Genomic DNA, 19,424 nt, shown 5'->3' on the forward strand with positions numbered 1-19,424 from the left:
AAGCTCCAGTCCTTCACTGATGCAGCCTTCCCCAGGTCCACTACTCAGCTTTCCTAAGCTCGAGTCCTTCACTGATGCAGTCTTTCCCAGGTCCACTACTCAGCTTTCCTAAGATCCAGTCCTTCACTGGTGCAGCTTTTCCCAGGTCCACTACTCAGCTTTCCTAAGATCTGGTCCTTCACTGATGCATCCGTTTCCAGGTCCACTACTCAGCTTTCCTAAGCTCCAGTCCTTCACTGATGCAGCGTTCCCCATGTCCACCACTCAGTTTTCCTAAGCTCCAATCCTAAACTGACTCAGCCTTCCCCAGGTCCACCACTCAGCTTTCCTAAGCTCCAGTCCTAAACTGATGCAGCCTTCCGCAGGTCCACTACTCAACTTTCCTAAGCTCCAGTCCTAAACTAATGCAGCTTTTTCCAGGTCCACTACTTAGCTTTCCTGAGTTCCAGCCCTTCACTGATGCAGCTTTTCTCAGGTCCACCACTCAGCTTTCCTAAGCTCCAGCCCTTCACTGATACATCCTTCCCCAGCTTTCCCTGATCTACCACTCATCTTTCCCGAATTCTCCCTTCTCTCCTTTGTAGTACAGATGACACTACCATTATTTATTTCTTGTATCTACTGCCATTACGATATCGATTTCTATATGAATTTTCTATAGATTTCTCTATAGGATGTATCTTATATTATGCAAACAAATCGTGCTGCTTCTTCCACACAGAACAGAGCATTTGTTGAGCTGCTCATTGCTTGACAGCACAATGGGACACATAGTGGACTGGAGGATAAATCACTGGTGGAGTTTAGGTCTTATTGGTAGAAGTAACTGCAGGAAGTTGCTGCTTGGTTTCACCCTACTTTCCACCTGTTGCTAAGCAGACTCCCCCCTCCCCGGTCACAGCCACCCACTCCCACTTGTTGCTAGGCAGATTCCTCGCCCGTGACGTGTCAGAACGTTTCGTTTGTTTATTTATACATTGTAACAACCTGTGCGGACGTGCTGATTCGATTCCATTGTGACATCACAGAGGCGTGGCGTCGCCTGGCTCCGCCCCCTCTTGTTTACCCTTGGCTGTACGGTGCTATGAGCTTCTTCTGGTTGTCTAGTCGTCCCGACGGGCATAGAAAAGCTAGAACGGGAAGGAAAGCTGCCTACACCGTCTTCTAGATAAGGCAAGAAGCATAAAGTGAAGGTCTTTAAGGGAGGGAAGGAAGGGGATGAAAAAAACAAAAAACAATTTAATCACTTTGTAACCTGACCACCTCCACACATCATCATCAACAGTATAGGACCGCCCTCTACTCTTCCTGGAAAACAGGGGATCCAGCTGTGGCCAGACTAGGGGCTGTTGTGCTCTTCACCCCACTCATTATTACCCTAAACAGACCACTGGCAAACATTTAAGGCTCTGTAGAGATTTAATGACACTGGATCTAAAGCAATATCCCAAGAACTGTGCTACAAACCTGCCCTAAATGTTCAGTATTTTCACCCAAATCCCATGATCTGTTTGCTCAGAAATCCTAGGATAGAATAAACTTATTGTATGGTCTTCATAGGATCCTTGTGTTATAGTCTGGAGCAGGAATCTAAAGGGCACAATGAAGACTGAAATCTCAACAGCTGCTGTTTTCATCACCAAGCTCCTCAAACAAAGCGGGCTCATAGAGGAGAATCAATTGCAACAGTTCTGCCAGTCCTTGCAAGAATCCATGAAAGGTAAGGAGACCATGAAAAACAGATGGAAATTGTATCTTTTGCAAGCAAGTAATAGTTGATGTATGCGAAAACTCCCAAGTGAATCCTTTCTGTATTTATCAAGATACATTAAAATACTTAGGACTTTATTAAGTTTTATGTATTGTGTTTTGTATCCTGTATGGGGCTCAGACCTAATTTTCATTATTATAGATCATCGATACCCTGGATGTGGTTTGATGGTCCATTGAGAACACCGAAATTAGTTGTATTTTCTTTACAAATAGCTGTATTTTGTGTATATAGTAGCTGTATGTTGTATTTGTTAGTTGTATTTTGTACATATTGTAGCTGTATGTTGTATTTTCTGTATATATAGTAGCTGTATGTTGTATTTGTTAGTGGTATTTTGTATATATAGTAGCAGTATGTTGTATTTTGTACATATAGTAGCTGTATGTTGTATTTTCTGTATTTATAGTAGCTGTAAGTTGTATTTGCTAGTGGTATTTTGTATATATAGTAGCAGTATGTTGTATTTGTTAGTTGTATGTTGTTCATATAGTAGCTGTATGTTGTATTTTGTACATATAGTAGCTGTATGCTGTATTTTCTGTATATAGAGAAGCTGTATGTTGTATTTTCTGTATATAGAGTAGCTGTATGTTGTATTTTCTGTATTTATAGTAGCTGTATGTTGTATTTGTTAGTGGTATTTTGTATACTTAGTAGCAGGATATTATATTTGTTAGTTGTATGTTGTCCGTATAGTAGCTGTATATTGTATTTTGTACACATAGTAGCTGTATATTGTATTTTGTACATCTAGTAGCTGTATTTTGTACACAGGTCAGCTGTATTTTGTATCTATCATTTACTTTGGTTGTATTATGGTGTTGACCTAGTTTCTGCCCAGATCCCTTAATGTCTCTTTGTCACCGGACTTATGCAGTGTTCCTGTTATGAAAACTATCCGCTGATCCACATTGATTGAGGAGATGTAGATATAGATGAATGGATTGCTGCACACAAAAAATCACAGTTTATAGCAACCAAAACAATTGGTCACAGCTGCCACGGGCCTACAAAAATTCACTTATCCCTTGGCTTTATGCAGTAGGGTTCATCTCCATGGTGTGAATGAATACTCTGCCATATATTTTAGAATGAGTCAGAGGATTGAATAGTTATATTGTAATGAATAGTTGCTAATGTTGTTTTTTTTCCCTTCTCCCACCCCCTTTCAACTCCAACCCTCCCATTTCCCCTCCTACACCTCCCCACTCCCACTTTCTCCTCTTTGTCTCCAACAGATCATTATAAACATCACTGGTTTCCGCAGATTCCATGCAAAGGATCAGGGTATCGTTGTTTAAGAATCAACCACAAAATGGACCCCTTGATAGGTCGTGCGGCTGGACATATTGGCCTCAGCCATCAGAGACTGTTCCAGCTTCTTCCAAGTGAGCTCACAATGTGGGTCGACCCATTTGAAGTTTCCTATCGTATTGGAGAAGATGGGTCTATCTGTGTATTATATGATGGATCACCAGTGGTGGCCAAGCCTTTAGAAACCCACTCCAGCTGCAAAGATGCACTTCGGATGGGACGGCACAGCCCTTCCAAAAATTACAGCATGATGACAGTTTCTAGTTAAATATACAGTTAAAAGGAACATTCATTTTAATTGTACAATGATGTATGTTTCCCTCTTCACTCTTTTTGTCTTCATGAAGTTAGATGAAATTAAACTGCCCCATCCTCAGCACTTAGACCCTAAATTGTAGTACTGCCAGGCCTCGCCTTTCTTTGTGTTAAAGGTGAGCATAGAAATGTAATTTGGTGTAAAAGGCGCTTATTAGTTGTTTTTTTTTCTCCCCATGTGGAATTCTATATTGTAAATGAAATATTGAGTCAAGAGAGAATTTATATTTTGGCATTACCCTTGACTCTTTTTAATAAAAAAAAATATGTTTTATTATGGTTTCCTTCATTGTTCTCAGGGAAGTGACGTATTCCTTATTAACGCATTACCGTGATCTTACTAAAGCCACATTGCTTGCTGTGACTACAAAGGGTGTGGAAATCCAGATCCCAGAAAGTCTCCTTCCACATCATCTGGGAAGTGTCTTGTTTTGCCAGCAACAAAAAGTGAAAATTCTTTTTTTCTTTCTTCTTTGTTTGAGATCTCGGTAATCTTACAACCTTGAGAATTTTGAATTTTTTCAGGCTCTTCTGAAGCTTTATGCCCAGATGCATTATAGGATCTACTGGAAGTAGACATTTACGTGATGCCTGTTTTCCTCAATAGCAAAAGTTGGGGGGGAATAGATTGCCAGTCAGGCTATGTGCCCACGTTGCGGACCTGAAGTATATTTTTTACGCTTCTCCCTGGCGGGAAAATCGCATGCGGATATTACATGCGGTTTTCCCGGCAGGTAGAAGCGTTTGTGAGGCGTCTTTGCATGCATTTCCGCATGCGGGTTATCAAGCACTTCTCCAAGCATCACTTGGAAAAGTGCTTGACAACTTGTTCAGAATGGTAAAAATTAAAAAAATAAACTTTATACTCACCTTCCGATGCATTCTCTGCCCCGTCCGGAGTCTTGAGCGGCTCACGCTGTTGTGTGCAGGACCTGCGGTGACGTCATTGAGTCATGTGGTGGGTCACATGACTCAATGACGTGGCAGGTCCTTCAGACAACAGCGCGACGGAGGGAAAACATCAGAAGATAAGTATAAACTTTATTTTATTCTTTTTTTTCCTTTTTCTTTGGTACCCAGGTCTGGATGAGAGTCTCCTCTCCTCCAGACCTGGGTACCATCCGCACATTGATTCCGCTGCGCTTCCGCAAAATTAATGAACATGCTGCGGATTTTTGACCGCAGCATATACGCTGCGGAAAAATCCGCAGCATGGGCATTGACATTGCGGAATGCCATTGGGGACCATGGGGTGCGGATATACATGCGTTTTTCAAGCGTTTACGCTGCGGAAATTCTGCAGCATATACGCTTGAAAAACGCTACGTGGGCACACAGCCTCACTGTTAACATGGTATTTGGGTATATAATTTTGTCTATGTACGAGTCACTAGTGCGGCCACACTTAGAATACTGGGTACAATTTTGGGCTCCAGGGTGTAAGAAGAACATAGCTGAACTAGAGCGGGTGCAGAGAAGAGCGACCAAGGTTATTGAGTTTGGCCTCTTATCCCAAGTCATGTGGCAAAGCTTGTTAATAAGTTGATAGTGACCTTTAGGATTGCTACTTCCAATAGGAGGCACAAGAGATTAAGTCCTCTTCCTCTCTGAAGAGTCATTTTGCATATTTAATTTCCCACAGGAGCATTGCATGGCCTAGAAGTCTCCTTACACTGGCATGTCAGACATAAGGAGAAAGATTACCCCTTAGCCCTAAGGCTATTAAAGGAATGAGTAAACTGCATTACCAAGAAAGGTTATCAAACTTGGGGTTATTATAGGCTTAGGGGCGATCTTATTATTGTGTTCAAATATGATGAGACTGTATAGAGATCTTTAAAAAAAATGTTTTACTAGACCGGTGGTGGTGACAAGGGAGCATTTTCTAAGAGTAGAGGAAAAAAGGTTCAATCATAATCATAGGCAGGGATTCTTTACTGTAAGAGCAGTCAGATTATGAAACTCTCTGCCCCATGATGTGGTAATGGTTGATTCACTAAACAAGTACAAGAGGACCTGTTCTTGAAAAATATAATATTACCCATAGTACTAGATTCTGTGATGGGACGTTAGTCCAGGGAACTAGTCTGAATGCCATATGCGAAGTCAGGTAGAATTTTTTCCCCTAATATGGGGCAATTAGCATCTGCCTCATGGGGTTTTTCCATCCACTGGATCAATATGTTAGGTTATAGATTGAATTTTGACGTACTTGTGTCTACCTTCAACTTTAAAACAATGAAACTAACCTGCGGGCCAATGTCATTTTTATACACGGCCAACTTGTGCTTTTTCTGTTGCGATAATAATGTACAAATGACTTTTCTAAACAACTTACACACTGTTAGGGAATATTGATTTAATACAGAGAGGTCCTCTGCTCAGATCCTCATTATTTCTGCTTAGAGAAATGAATGGTCCTATCTCTGGAGGATCTGTCCTGTCCTCCATCACACAGATACACACTGATTTGGAGGAGAACAGTGTAATGTCTGGTCTCCCTGTGGTGCCGCTGTAGGGAACTGAACACCATTGACCGAGTTTCCCAACACATTACAGATGATTGCTGGAGCTTAGTGATCCACCTATTGCCAAAGGACCCTTCCAAGGTGGAAAACCCCTTTAGGGACATTATATAATTATTTTGAACAACATGCAGTTGATACTGAGATTTTGGTAATTCTTTAACATCTTTACAAAACCCTGTAGCTTTTTTTCAAACATACACAATACAAAATCTATATCAAGGCTCCCAAGTGCTGCTGTTCTCTTAGGTGCAGCAGCAATATTTGCATCCTAAAACTAAAACAGTAGCTAATATTTCATTCATCAGGGATAAAGGATCAGTCTGCTACCCTGGCCTTGTGTCTAAATACCTTAGACAAGACAAAGAGGGCTGTTTGGCATGTGATCCAGTACCTCCCAGCCAATGCCAAAGCCTGAGAGTGCCGAGGGAGGCAGTTGCCTTGGACTCCAAATTCTACGAAGGTACAAAATGTTGCCTCTGCATCCACTGTCAATTGATCGCTCCTGAAAGTGTCGCTTGTTATTAAACTAATGAGTGCTCGCCCGAAGCTGTTTATAAAGAGCACAACAGGCAAAATGAGTTTGTCTTTGACAGGTAGCAAGCCTCGGCATAATGACGGGAGCTTTGTCATCTCAGTCGCTGCCTATGCAGAGCGCAGCAGCCACAGACAAACTCCTATTGACCGCTGTTCTCTGTATAAGCTGAACAGATGGCAGACGATAAGGATCTAATGAATGAAGACAGTATTGAATCAAGTGCACATGATTCAATATGGTCTTCATTCATTATTCAGAACTAACTAGGGTTAAGGCTAAGGATTGGTTAGGTTTAGGATTAGACTTAAGACTAGGGCGGGAACGGACATATCATTGGTGAAAAGTGTGCAGCCGCACAGGGATCAAAAGAGGTAAGGGGGCCACTACCACCTCCAAAGCAACAAGCAGGTTCTGTCACAGAAACAAAGAACATATACTGTTCTTGCACAGGGATCCTCTTCCGTCTATGTTCGCCACTGGGCTAGGGTTAGGCTTAGAACTAAGGTTAGGCTGAGGGTTAGGCTGGAGTCACAGGATCGTATAAAACATCGCTCTGATGTTGATCCAGAAAAGTAAAACGAGTGTCATGCAAGTACAATGCTATTTTTCTCACCTACCATCTGTATGACATTCGTATGATATTCGTATGCAATGCGTTTTTAACATCATCTATTACATATTGTAATTCTCTATGTAACTTTAAAATTAGTTTACAAAACTAATAAAGCAATCTTATATGCAGATAAAGATAAATGATAGAAATATATTAGAAGTATTATAGATATTAAATAGAATAGTTAGATGTCCTGTACATATATGTGACAAGCCCCCTACATATTATAAACTTGCACCCTTTAGTGCCTTTCATGTGGTACTAAAGGGTGTTTAGCCTTACTTAACCTATTAAATACATAAATAAAAAAAAATGATGCAGGGTCCCTCCTATTTTTAATAACCAGCCCAGCCAAGGTAAAGCTGACAGCTGCGGGCTTATATTATCAGGCTGGAAAGGTCCCTGGTTATTCAGCCCAGCCAACACTGTTCAGCCAGAGACAGTGTAGGGCAATTTAACTCATTAACATATTGCCTGTTGGCAAATAGAACCCCCAACTAAAGCTCTATAAAACTTAACTTTTAATAATTAAATCCTTATTATAGTAGTAATTTATATTAAAATTCCAATATAGGCGCAGGTAGTGAGGACTATCAGGATTATTCAATTGGCATAACTGTGTATCCAATAGCCATCCTATCTATTTCCATTATCATATGCTTGTGGCCGCGGTCATTTAGCCTCTATCCCCTGATGACGCCGGTTAGGCGAAACATGTCGGGGAGGCTATAATTTTAGTTTACAATAGGACAGGTAGGGAATAGTGCAATAAGTGGTCCGCGGCCACAAGCATATGATAATGGAAATAGATAGGATGGCTATTGGATACACAGTTATGCCAATTGAATAATCCTGATAGTCCTCACTACCTGCGCCTATATTGGAATTTTAATATAAATTACTACTATAATAAGGATTTAATTATTAAAAGTTAAGTTTTATAGAGCTTTAGTTGGGGGTTCTATTTGCCAACAGGCAATATGTTAATGGTTATTCAGTCCTTCCTAGCCTAAAAATACCAGCTCGCAGTCACCTCAGAATTGGCACATCACATTAAATGCGCCAATTCTGGTGCTTTGCCCAGCTCTTCCCGCTTGCCCTGGTGCGGTGGCAATTGGGGTAATGGTAGTTGGGTTGATGACAGCTGTGATTTGTCAAAAATCACACCTGCCATCAAACCCTGGTGTTAGTAATGGTGAGGTGTCTCTCAGACACCACCATTACTAACCCAATAATGAAAAAAAAAAATCATACACACACAGAAATTTTTTTTTTATTTGAATAAAGAGTCCCCCACACTATCCCTCGTTCACCACTTTATTGAAAAAAAAAAGTCTCATACAGGTCCACTGTAATTCACCGAATCCAATGTAGTAATGGACACCTGAAAAACCTTAAAAGGCAGAAATAAAAGCGAGACAGTTCCTTGTTCATCAATTTATTACCAAAAAATGTGCCCACGCAACTCCGATGTAGTGCACACTCCCCTAATCTGGCTCTGGCGACTGTGAATAGCAGTAAAATGACCGCTATTCACAGGTGCCGGGTAGTGACGACAACGTTCATCAGCGTCACTGGCTCACACTGCACTCTGTGAGACCCAGCGGCTTGAAAAAGGTTAAACCACTTTTTCTAGTTTATCTCTAAGTGGTGTGCTGCCTTCATTTTTTGTGTCTGTCTATCTATCTATCTATCTATCTATCTATCTATCTATCTATCTATCTATCTATAGTATATATCCTATTCTGAGGTTTCTGACTGTGAATTTACTGTACTTGGCTGATGAAATGTCGGGTTTCCTATGAGATGGGTGTGTAAAAATCGGACGGCACACGCATCGGTCCGTGTGCCTTGTGATTTTTTTCTCGCACCCATTGACTTGCATTGACGAGTGCGATCCGATTCTCGAGGACAATTGCAGCATTCTGCGTTTTTTTTTCTCAATCTGATCTGAGCTAAGAAAAAACTCGCAGATGAGCACTGACTCATTGAATAACATTGGTCAGAGGGCAATGCGATGTTTTCTCGCATTGCACTTCTCCGATTTATATGCTTGTGTGAGCGAGCCCTTAGACTTATGGATATACAGTGCCTACAAGTAGTATTCAACCCCCTGCAGATTTAGCTGGTTTGATAAGATGCAAATAAGTTAGAGCCTTCAAACTGCAAACGAGAGTAGGTTTTATGAACAGAAGCATAAATCTTACAAACCAAAAAGTTATGTTGCTCAGTTGAATTTTATTAAATTTTAAACATAAAAGTGTGGGTCAATTATTATACAACCCCTATGTTTAATATTTTGTGGAATAACCCTTGTTTGCAATTACAGCTAATAATCGTCTTTTATAAGACCTGATCAGGCCGGCACAGGTCTGTGGAGTTATCTTGGCCCACTCCTCCATGCAGATCTTCTCCAAGTTATCTAGGTTCTTTGGGTGTCTCATGTGGACTTTATTCTTGAGCTCCTTCCACAAGTTTTCAATTGGGTTAAGGTCAGGAGACTGACTAGGCCACTCCAACACCTTGACTTTTTCCCTCTTGAACCAGGCCTTGGTTTTCTTGGCTGTGTGCTTTGGGTCGTTGTCTTGTTGGAAGATGAAATTACGACCCATCTTAAGATCCTTGATGGAGGAGCGGACGTTCTTGGCCAAAATCTCCAGGTAGGCCGTGCTATCCATCTTCCCATGGATGCGGACCAGATGGCCAGGCCCCTTGGCAGAAAAACAGCCCCACAGCATGATGCTGCCACCACCATGCTTGACTGTAGGGATGGTATTCTTGGGGTCGTATGCAGTGCCATCCAGTCTCCAAACGTCACGTGTGTGGTTGGCACCAAATATCTCGATCTTGGTCTCATCAGACCATAGAACCTTGAACCAGTCTGTCTCAGAGTCCTCCAAGTGATCATGAGCAAACTGTAGACGAGCCTTGACATGACGCTTTGAAAGTAAAGGTACCTTATGGGCTCGTCTGGAACGGAGACCATTGCGGTGGAGTACGTTACTTATGGTATTGACTGAAACCAATGTCCCCACTGCCATGAGATCTTCCCGGAGCTCCTTCCTTGTTGTCCTTGGGTTAGCCTTGACTCTTCGGACAAGCCTGGCCTCGGCACAGGAGGACACTTTCAAAGGCTGTCCTGGCCGTGGAAGGCTAACAGTAGTTCCATAAGCCTTCCACTTACGGATGATGCTCCCAACAGTGGAGACAGGTAGGCCCAACTCCTTGGAAAGGGTTTTGTACCCCTTGCCAGCCTTGTGACCCTCCACGATCTTGTCTCTGATGGCCTTGGAATGCTCCTTTGTCTTTCCCATGTTGACCATGTCTGAGTGCTGTTCACAAGTTTGGGGAGGGTCTTAAATAGTCAGAAAAGGCTGGCAAAAGAGATCTTTAATCCACACATGTGACGCTCATTATTCTTGGTGCCTGAACTACTTCTTAATACTTTAGGGGGACCAAACAGAATTCTTGTGGTTTGAGGGGTTGAATAATAAATGACACTCTGAATTAACTTTTAACGTTTTAAAAAAAAAAAAAAATTTTGCTGCAGTGCATTTCCCACTTCCAGGCTGATCTACAGTACAAATGTCACAATGCCAAGTTAATTCCGCATGTGTCAACCAGCTAAATCTGCAGGGGGTTGAATACTACTTGTAGGCACTGTAACTAAGGTAATAAAATTGTTACTTAACAAAAAATTGTAACTTAAAAAGTAAAAAAATATATATAACAATGTAAAGCTTTAAAATTCTATCAAAAAGCAGAAAAAAAACCTAGGAGGTCAAAGAGCAAACGGTAATTACATCAGTATTTTCCTCAAATTGCAACACATATGCTTGGGGGATAAGGGGTTCAATATTGGACTGGTAGAATGGACTCGGAGTACTTAGTGTCTATGGGGTGCAAAATACTTGCCTTGCCTTACTGCCTATAGCTGTAACAATACATATTACATCTGTTTCATGGCCTAGAATAAAATTATAATACAAAATACCAAAAAATGAACACTAAGTCCCTACCCTACTTATTGTCCAGCCAGACCCCTCTTTTTTTAACCAGCTCTATGTAATGAAGTCCTATTTGCATTTACTTATCTTTTCCTTCATTTACAATAAAGACAGAACATTAAAGAAACTAAAACTTGAGACCGGATATAATGTGATTTAAAAGAGGAACTTGTCATGTTCATGAGGCTGCAGACTATATTACATTGTGTGAATGGAATAATGCATCAGTGCCCCCCCTGTGCGCTCAGCCGTATGATCCATATGTACGCAGAATGCAATACTGCTCATTGGAGAAAGAAGATAGATGTTCTTAGTTTAATGGTTGTCTTTTCAGATGTCGTAGCTTGCAGAAATTAGAGTTTGTCATGGAGATTATCCTGCAGACTGCAGTATGTATGAACTTGTTTTTATTTGCCCAGGCCGAAGGTGTGAGAATATTGTATATTATGCTGCCCATGCTCCCTTTAATACATATTAATATTGTTTCTACTGTTTGATGTTTTTTGGCATACCTGATATCTGGATGGCAGAAAATGGCTCCAGTTCTACCATATTAACACTTTCCAATATTATACAGCTTCCTAATCTATATTCATACTAAGTATTCAGCGACACTATATGGTGATCGGATCACTGTCTGGCATACTCTGAGAAAACCAAGGGCGTAACTATAGAAGGTGCAGGTGTTCCGGTCGCACCCGAGCTCTGGAGCCTAGGAGACCCAGAAGGTCCCTCTGGCCCATATAAGATGTTCAATATTATTACAGACCTATGATAGTTGGGGCCCTGCTGGAGATATTGCACTGGGACACACAAATTTCAAGTTACGCCACTGGAGAAAACTATGGTAATCTTCATTTTAGTGATGTGGGTTACTAATCTGTGTGTAATCTACTGTGTGCCACTTATTATAGGCACTCTGCAGTACTCCATGGATGCTATGATTTCTGAAAACATTGAGGATCTGAATAATTCTAAATTACATTAATGCCATATAATCTCTACTGTAAATGCAAAGTGTGACGACATAACATTTATTCTTAATTAGGCTAGACGTATTTGTCAGTAGGTCAGTAGACATAGGCCACTGTTCATATAAGCCTGAACGTTGACTCTTGAATTGATGTTTGTTGCAGCTTATTGTGCTGCTATCCTTGGAGGACAGAGACGCAGGGTAATTGAACAATTGATGTTTGCTAATATGTTGATTACCCACTGTATCAGTCCATGCTTATTGACCTGCAAACATTGGAGGATAAACTATGAAAATTGATTGAATACTTGAACAATGAGAGATAACCTCATCCCACCTTCCCCCTGATCTGTGGATGATGGCTTGAAGGACAGATGTGCGTCTAAAAAGGGACCTCTATCCTTCTGCAGAGAGACTCTACAGAACAGCAGTCAGGGAACTATGGCTCCAACCAGAGGAGATTTAAGACTCTACATGACAGTAGCCAAGGCACCATGGCTCCAACCGGAGGAATACAGATTTGTGACACTCTACAGGGCGCCAGCTTGAGGGACCATGACCCCATCTGGAGGAATACAGATCTGAACCGTTGACAATCACTAAACCCATGCAGACGTTTGCAGAAGCCAGGTTGGGACAATCAGGTCACCTGGCCCCATGGAGATGTTTGGAGTAGCCAGGTTGGGACAATCAGGTCACTTGGCCCCATGGAGACGTTTGGAGAAGCCAGGTTGGGACAATTAAGTCACCTATCCACGTACCTCACTGGACTGTCAGATTCCTAAGTTTGTCGTTACCTCCTCTCTGTGGGTACCCTCCAAAAGCGGGGAGACACTGGTGGGGATAGTCGGTCCTGGAAGTCCCAAAGTCGCAGCTGTTCTAATCCGGAGAGACAGCGGAAGGGTAAGACTCTGTAATTGACACCATCTTGTGTATTTGCTGGGACTGTACTATGTGTTATTGTCTGGTGGTTCAATAAAGTATTGCTACACTGTTTTACCCTCACCCGCACAGGAAAGGAGAATGGACGTTCAGTGGGATAAGCCCTGGTCCATGCGGTCTTTCGAAAGACAACTGGGCCAGCGGACGAGAGCACCCATTGACCCTCGTGTCTTCACACAAGGTTCTTAGCTGGGGTATCTTAGCCAGAACCTGGCGGATCCAAACATATGCATTTTTGTTGGAGTCACAAGTGATAGATGTCAATTAAATATTCATTTGAAGCATGACCAATAGGAGTTTAGATCAGTTTGAGTAACATAAATTAACCGATTATGATCTATGCCAGTTTTATGCATATGGGCAGCTTTACAGGGTAACAGTTGTCATGAATGTTTCTGTTGCTGGTCAGCTGCCTGTTACTCAGAAGTGAAGAAGACAAAGTATTTAATCACAAAACAATAGCTACTGCTTAAAGGGAATTTGTCACCAGATTTTTGCTACCGCATCATAGAGCTGCATAAAGTAGTCGTAGAGACACTGATTTCAGCGATGTATCACTTACTTGCTGAAGTTTTGGTACAAACACTAATTTATCTGAATACTGAGCGCTGTATAACCCCGCCAACACCACTGATTGTCAGCTTTCGATGTGCACTGTACATAGGCAGAAAGCTGCCAATCAGTGGTGGAGGCGGGGTTATACAGAGCTCATGAATATGGAGGACAACATGGCAGCAGGTTTACTAGTCCTCTAGTGATAATCTGCTGATAAAACAGTGATTTTATCACAACTATAGCAAGCAGCTCAGTAAGTGACACATCACTGGAATCAGGGTAATTGTCTCTATGCTCTGCTGCTCTCAGACTAGGGGTCAAAAATCTGGTGACATATTCTCTTTAATTATGCACATAAGGCCATAATTCATGTCTAAATAATGCTTTTCTATTAGTGGAAGAATAAACAAAGCATTTCTTCTAGATTTTTTTTTGCCCCCTAAAGACTGTTTTTGAGTTATTATTGTTGTTCTTGTTGTTGAGTCATAACTCCAATGCCTGACAAACAGCCTCCAGGCAGCATATAATGATAATTTATGAGTAGCTAACTGTCCTTTATGATCGTGAGAATTGACAATATATTTTTCTTGATTGATAGTTATCCTGAAGATATCTTCACTCCTTAGTGAATAAATAACCAAAACTACTGCATCTTTTTATTAGATTAGGACAAGACTGTATTTGTACATTATATCAAGGTCATACAGCTTTGTGGGGGGACGACTTATAACCATTTTTACAAAATTCTAGCACAGATGCAGAGTTTTGTAGCAAATTTGAATACATTTTGGCAAAAGCAGCAAAAAGACTTTGATATGTAGAAAAACCATGAAACTTTATTTTTTTTTTTCAAAGTAATCAAAATATGAAAGAATGAAAGTAATTATGTATCTATATGGTCTGACCAAGGAGGAGCAACTTGTTGGCATCCCATCTGACACATGCCCCACCAACCCATCCCTATTCATGCCTATAATCACAATATTTATATATACACTGCTCAAAAATATAAAGGGAACAAAAACAACAGAATATAACTCCAAGTAAATCAAACTTCTGTGAAATCAAACTGTCCACCTAGAAAGCAACACTGATTGACAATCAATTTCACATGCTGTTGTGCAAATGGAATAGACAATAGATGGAAATTATTGGCAATTATCAATACACACTCAATAAAGGAGTGGTTCTGCAGGTGGGGACCACAGACCACATCTCAGTACCAATGCTTTCTGGCTGATGTTTTGGTCACTTTTGAATGTTGGTTGTGCTTTCACACTCGTGGTAGCATGAGACGGACTCTACAACCCACAGAAGTTGCTCAGGTAGTGCAGCTCATCCAGGATGGCACATCAATGCGAGCTGCGGCAAGAAGGTTTGCTGTGTCTGTCAGAGTAGTGTCCAGAGGCTGGAGGCTCTACCAGGAGACAGGCCAGTACACCAGGAGACGGAGGGGGCCATAGGAGGGCAACAACCCAGCAGCAGGACCGCTATCTCCGCCTTTGTGCAAGGAGGAACAGGAGGAGCACTGCCAGAGCCCTGCAAAATGACCTCTAGCAGGCCACAAATGTGCATGTGTCTGCACAAACGGTTAGAAACCGACTCCATGAGGGTGGTATGAGGGCCCGACGTCCACAGATGGGGGTTGTGCTCACAGCCCAACACCGTGCAGGACGCTTGGCATTTGCCACAGAACACCAGGATTGGCAAAGTCGCCGCTGGCGCCCTGTGCTCTTCACAGATGAAAGCAGGTTCACACTGAGCACATGTGACAGACGTGACAGAGTCTGGAGATGCCATGGAGAGCGATCTGCTGCCTGCAACATCCTTCAGCATGACTGGTTTGGCAGTGGGCCAGTAATGGTGTGGGGTGGCATTTCTTTGGAGGGCCGCACAGCCCTCCATGTGCTCTCCGGAGGTAGCCTGACTGCCATTAGGCACCGAGATGAGATCCTCAGACCCATTGTGAGACCACATGCTGGTGCGGTTGGCCCTGGGTTCCTCCTAATGCAGGACAATGCCAGACCTCATGTGGCTGGAGTGTGTCAGCAGTTCCTGCAAGATGAAGGCATTGAAGCTATGGACTGGCTCGCCCGTTCCCCAGACCTGAATCCGATTGAGCACATCTGGGACATCATGTCTCGCTCCATCCACCAACATCACGTTGCATCACAGACTGTCCAGGAGTTGACGGATGCTTTAGTCCAGGTCTGGGAGGAGATCCCACAGTAGACCATCCGCAACCTCATCAGGAGCATGCCCAGGTGTTGTAGGGAGGTCATACAGGCACGTGGAGGCCACACACAATACTGAGCCTCATTTTGACTTATTTTAAGGACATTACATCAAAGTTGGATCAGCCTGTAGTGTGTTTTTCCACTTTAATTTTGGGGGTGACTCCAAATCCAGGCCTCCATTAGTTAATAAATTTGATTTCCATTGATGATTTTTGTGTGATTTTGTTGTCAGCACATTCACCTTTGTACAGAACAAAGTATTCAATGAGAATATTTCATTCATTCAGATCTAGGATGTGTTATTTGAGTGTTCCCTTTATTTTTTTGAGCAGTGTATAAAGTACTAACATATTCCTGAGAGATTTACAAGCATGTACAAACAAAACCAGACATTACATAGTAGCACATACAATGTAAAAGTTTACAATCTATTAGGAATTAGAAATGAGATTGGAAAGAATACATAAACCTGCAGGAACTAGTCATCAAGCCAGAAACTGTACAGATATGAAGTATTAGGTTTCGAGGAGTGTGGGGGCTATTGTTGAATGAAGGGATCAGGTTCTGGGGAATCATGTAGAGGGAGGGGTTAATGCAAAGAAGTTAAGTTAGAGAATGTTATAGACCTGCCTAACACATTGCCCAAAAGAACTGAGCCAGAGCCTGTGTTGGTATAAGTGCAGTGCATAGGTGTGCATTCACACTGTGGCCATTTAACAAAAAGAACACCTAAGATAAAAACAAAGTCAGAAAATACCCTGTAGTAAGTAAGTAAAAAAACATAAAAAGTTTTTTTGTTAAATGGCCATGGTGTGGGGGACATGGCCGAGCAGTGTATGCGGTGAAACATGTCTTCCCTGAGCTCCCACGGCACTCATCCTGATTGAGCCATTTAGAGACAGAGGAACGGACCAGTGCTTGACTCACCCGCTTCCCTAAAGTGTCTGAACGTCGGGGAGCTGATCTCCGGGCGATGGTGGTGTCATGATGCGCTTCAAGAAGCAGGGGAGAGATGAAGATGTGGCGCTGGCAGAAATCCAAGATGGCACCCGCACTGCAGACGAGCAGAGGCAGAGAGATGTGACAAGATGTGGCGGTGTGGCTGGAGCATTTGCCCACAGGCCTCCATCCTTTAGTACCTCGGTGAAGAGGTCAGAGTCTTGCACATAGGGGATGTGGGGAACGCCTGGGGAAGGGTCCCGATCTATGACATTATCTCCGGTGGAGGAGGAGACTGAGTTCCCTGAGGTATGGGAATCCCCTAAAAGGCATAATGGATCTACTGCAGCTCCTTAAGAGAAACGCTGTATCCTTGAAGACATTTCTCACGGGGACCCCCATCACTGCGAGATGTCCTTAATGCAGTTAATAAATGCAACTTTACTCTCAATACACTGATGGGACAAGTTGGCCATATACAAGAATCTATTTCTATAATACGTCAAGACGTACAGGAAGAGACAGAACGCACCACAGCCGTGGAGAGCAGAGTTAGTGTGCTGGAAGACGCTCTCCCGCCAGTCCACAGAGATATACACAGTCACTTACAAGCAGTCACAGCACTGATTGCCAAGGCTGACAACCTGGAAAACTGTCAGAGGCGCAATAATATTAGGATAATGGGGGCTCTTGAAAAGGCTGAGGGGAATGACCCAATGTTTTTTTTTTTAAAAATGGTTACTGGATACAGTTGGCAAAGATACCTTCACAGGGTCCCCACGAGACTGAGCCCAGTTGGCAGACCCTTAGCCCAATCCTGATCAAAGTCCTGCACTACAAGGACCGAGATATAATTCTAAGGAAAGCAAGAGAGAAGCAGGACATTAATCTGGGGAGACTGTGGCTTCTTCCTTTGCAGGTGCATGCACCTAATGGTTAAAGGTTTGTAAAGGTTTGCTTGAGCCCCATCCCTTACTAGTAAGGGCAGGCTTACAACACAAATGGAAAGGGTTTTACTGGTTCACAGATGGGGGAGATGGAGGATGAGGGGGGATGTTTGGAATACTTTACTTTTAAGAGCCGGGAAAATGGTTTACTCAAGGATCATGATCTTTCATGGGCATTCTTAAAGATGGGTACTAAGGTTTATTTATTTTTTCTTGGAATATTAGTGGGTTGAGAAACAATTCACAAAGATTTGCAATACTTGACTATATAAAAATATTCAACCTCGCAATAATAGCGTTAAAGGAGACCTATCTGACAAATGACACTATCTATTAGATAAACAGGTCATGGATGGGGTATACCTTACATTCCCTTCATTCTAATTACTTGTACATAAAAGTATCCCATTAACACATATTGACTCCTTCAAAGACCCTGAGGGTAGATTATAATAATAATAATAATTTTTATTTATATAGTGCTATCATATTCTGCAGCACTTTACAATTAAGCGGGGACATGTACAATCAAAGACATTACAATGTAACACATTTCAACAGTTACAGGAGGAGTGAGGGCCCTGCTCGCAAGTTTACAATCTATAAGGAGTTAGGGGGACACAACAGGTGGAACATGGTCATCAGCCAGTAACAGTCTAAGTGCTGTTACCGTATGCTATTGGGTGCATGGAGGATGTGGAGACAAATGAATAAGAAGGAGCAGATTATGATTAACATTTAGAAGGAGGTAACAGGGAAGAGTTGGGTTAGTGAGTTGAGGTGATAGGCTTGTCTAAACAGATGTGTTTTTAAAGCATGCTTAAAAACATGGGTGCTAGGTATTAGTCAGATCCTTTGGGGTAATGCATTCCAGAAAACTGGAACAGCATGAGAGAAGTCTTGGAGATGGAGGTGCGTGGTTCAGATTATGGAGGAAATTAGTCTTAGATCATTTGCAGAACGGAGGGCACGGGTAGGGTGATAAACAGAAATGAGGGATGAGATATAGGGCGGTGCAGAACTGTGGAGAGCTTTGTAGGTGAGAGAAATGAATTTATATTGGCGAATAGGGAACCAGTGCAGTGACTGGCACAGGGTAGAGACATCGGTGAAGTGGCTGGACAAAAATATGATCCTGGCTGCTGTATTCAGGATGGATTAGAGGGGAGAAAGTTTGATTAGAGGGAGACCGATCAGAAGAGAGTTGCAGTAGTCCAGACGAGAGTGAATAAGAGCAACAGAGTTTTTGCAGTATCAAAGGTGAGAAAAGGTCGGATTCTGGAGATGTTTTTAAGGTGCAGGTGACACAAGCCAGTGAGTGATTGGATATAGGGAATAAAGGAAAGGTTTTTGTCATATATGACCCCAAGACAGCAGTCGTGCTGCTTGGGAGTTATGGGAATTGAAAAGCCAGGTATAGGTAGATTAGTAGAGGGAGGAAACACAAGGAGTTCAGTTTTGGAGAGATTTAGTTTCAGATAGAGGGAGGACATGATGTTAGAGAGAGCAGACAGACAATCACTGGTATTTTGTATTAGAGTGGGGATGATGTCAGGTGAAGAGGTGTATAGTTGTGTGTCATCAGCATAGAGATGATACTGGAAACCAGATTAGTTGGGGTTAGATCTAAAATCCTGCACTGTGAATGTATCATAGTCATAGTCTATATACCTCCTCCATACTCAAATATCCCTGTCAAAAAAGAATCTTGAGAGACTGACGGCTTGGCAAGATATACCCTTAGA

The 19,424-nt window shown here is 42.2% G+C and overlaps 1 protein-coding gene across 2 annotated transcripts; it reads left to right on the forward strand.

Moving 5' to 3' along the window:
* The first annotated feature begins 1,018 nt into the window (after positions 1–1,018).
* On the forward strand, positions 1,019–3,677 carry LOC141156524 (protein BTG1-like). Of its 2 annotated transcripts, none has more exons than XM_073642724.1 (3): positions 1,019–1,173; positions 1,561–1,720; positions 3,013–3,677. In XM_073642724.1, exons 2-3 carry the CDS (start codon positions 1,603–1,605, stop codon positions 3,354–3,356), a joined length of 462 nt encoding a protein of 153 aa, XP_073498825.1. In that variant the 5' UTR covers positions 1,019–1,173; positions 1,561–1,602; the 3' UTR covers positions 3,357–3,677. The 2 variants fall into 2 exon arrangements, with proteins under 2 accessions (XP_073498825.1, XP_073498826.1); XM_073642725.1 differs by having other exon boundaries at positions 1,026–1,173; positions 1,577–1,720.
* Positions 3,678–19,424: the final 15,747 nt, after the last annotated feature.

This window comes from Phyllobates terribilis, unplaced genomic scaffold, assembly GCF_046119375.1.
Source record: "Phyllobates terribilis strain yellow unplaced genomic scaffold, ASM4611937v1 Scaffold_8__6_contigs__length_399053987, whole genome shotgun sequence".
Classification (NCBI taxonomy): Eukaryota; Metazoa; Chordata; class Amphibia; order Anura; family Dendrobatidae; genus Phyllobates; species Phyllobates terribilis.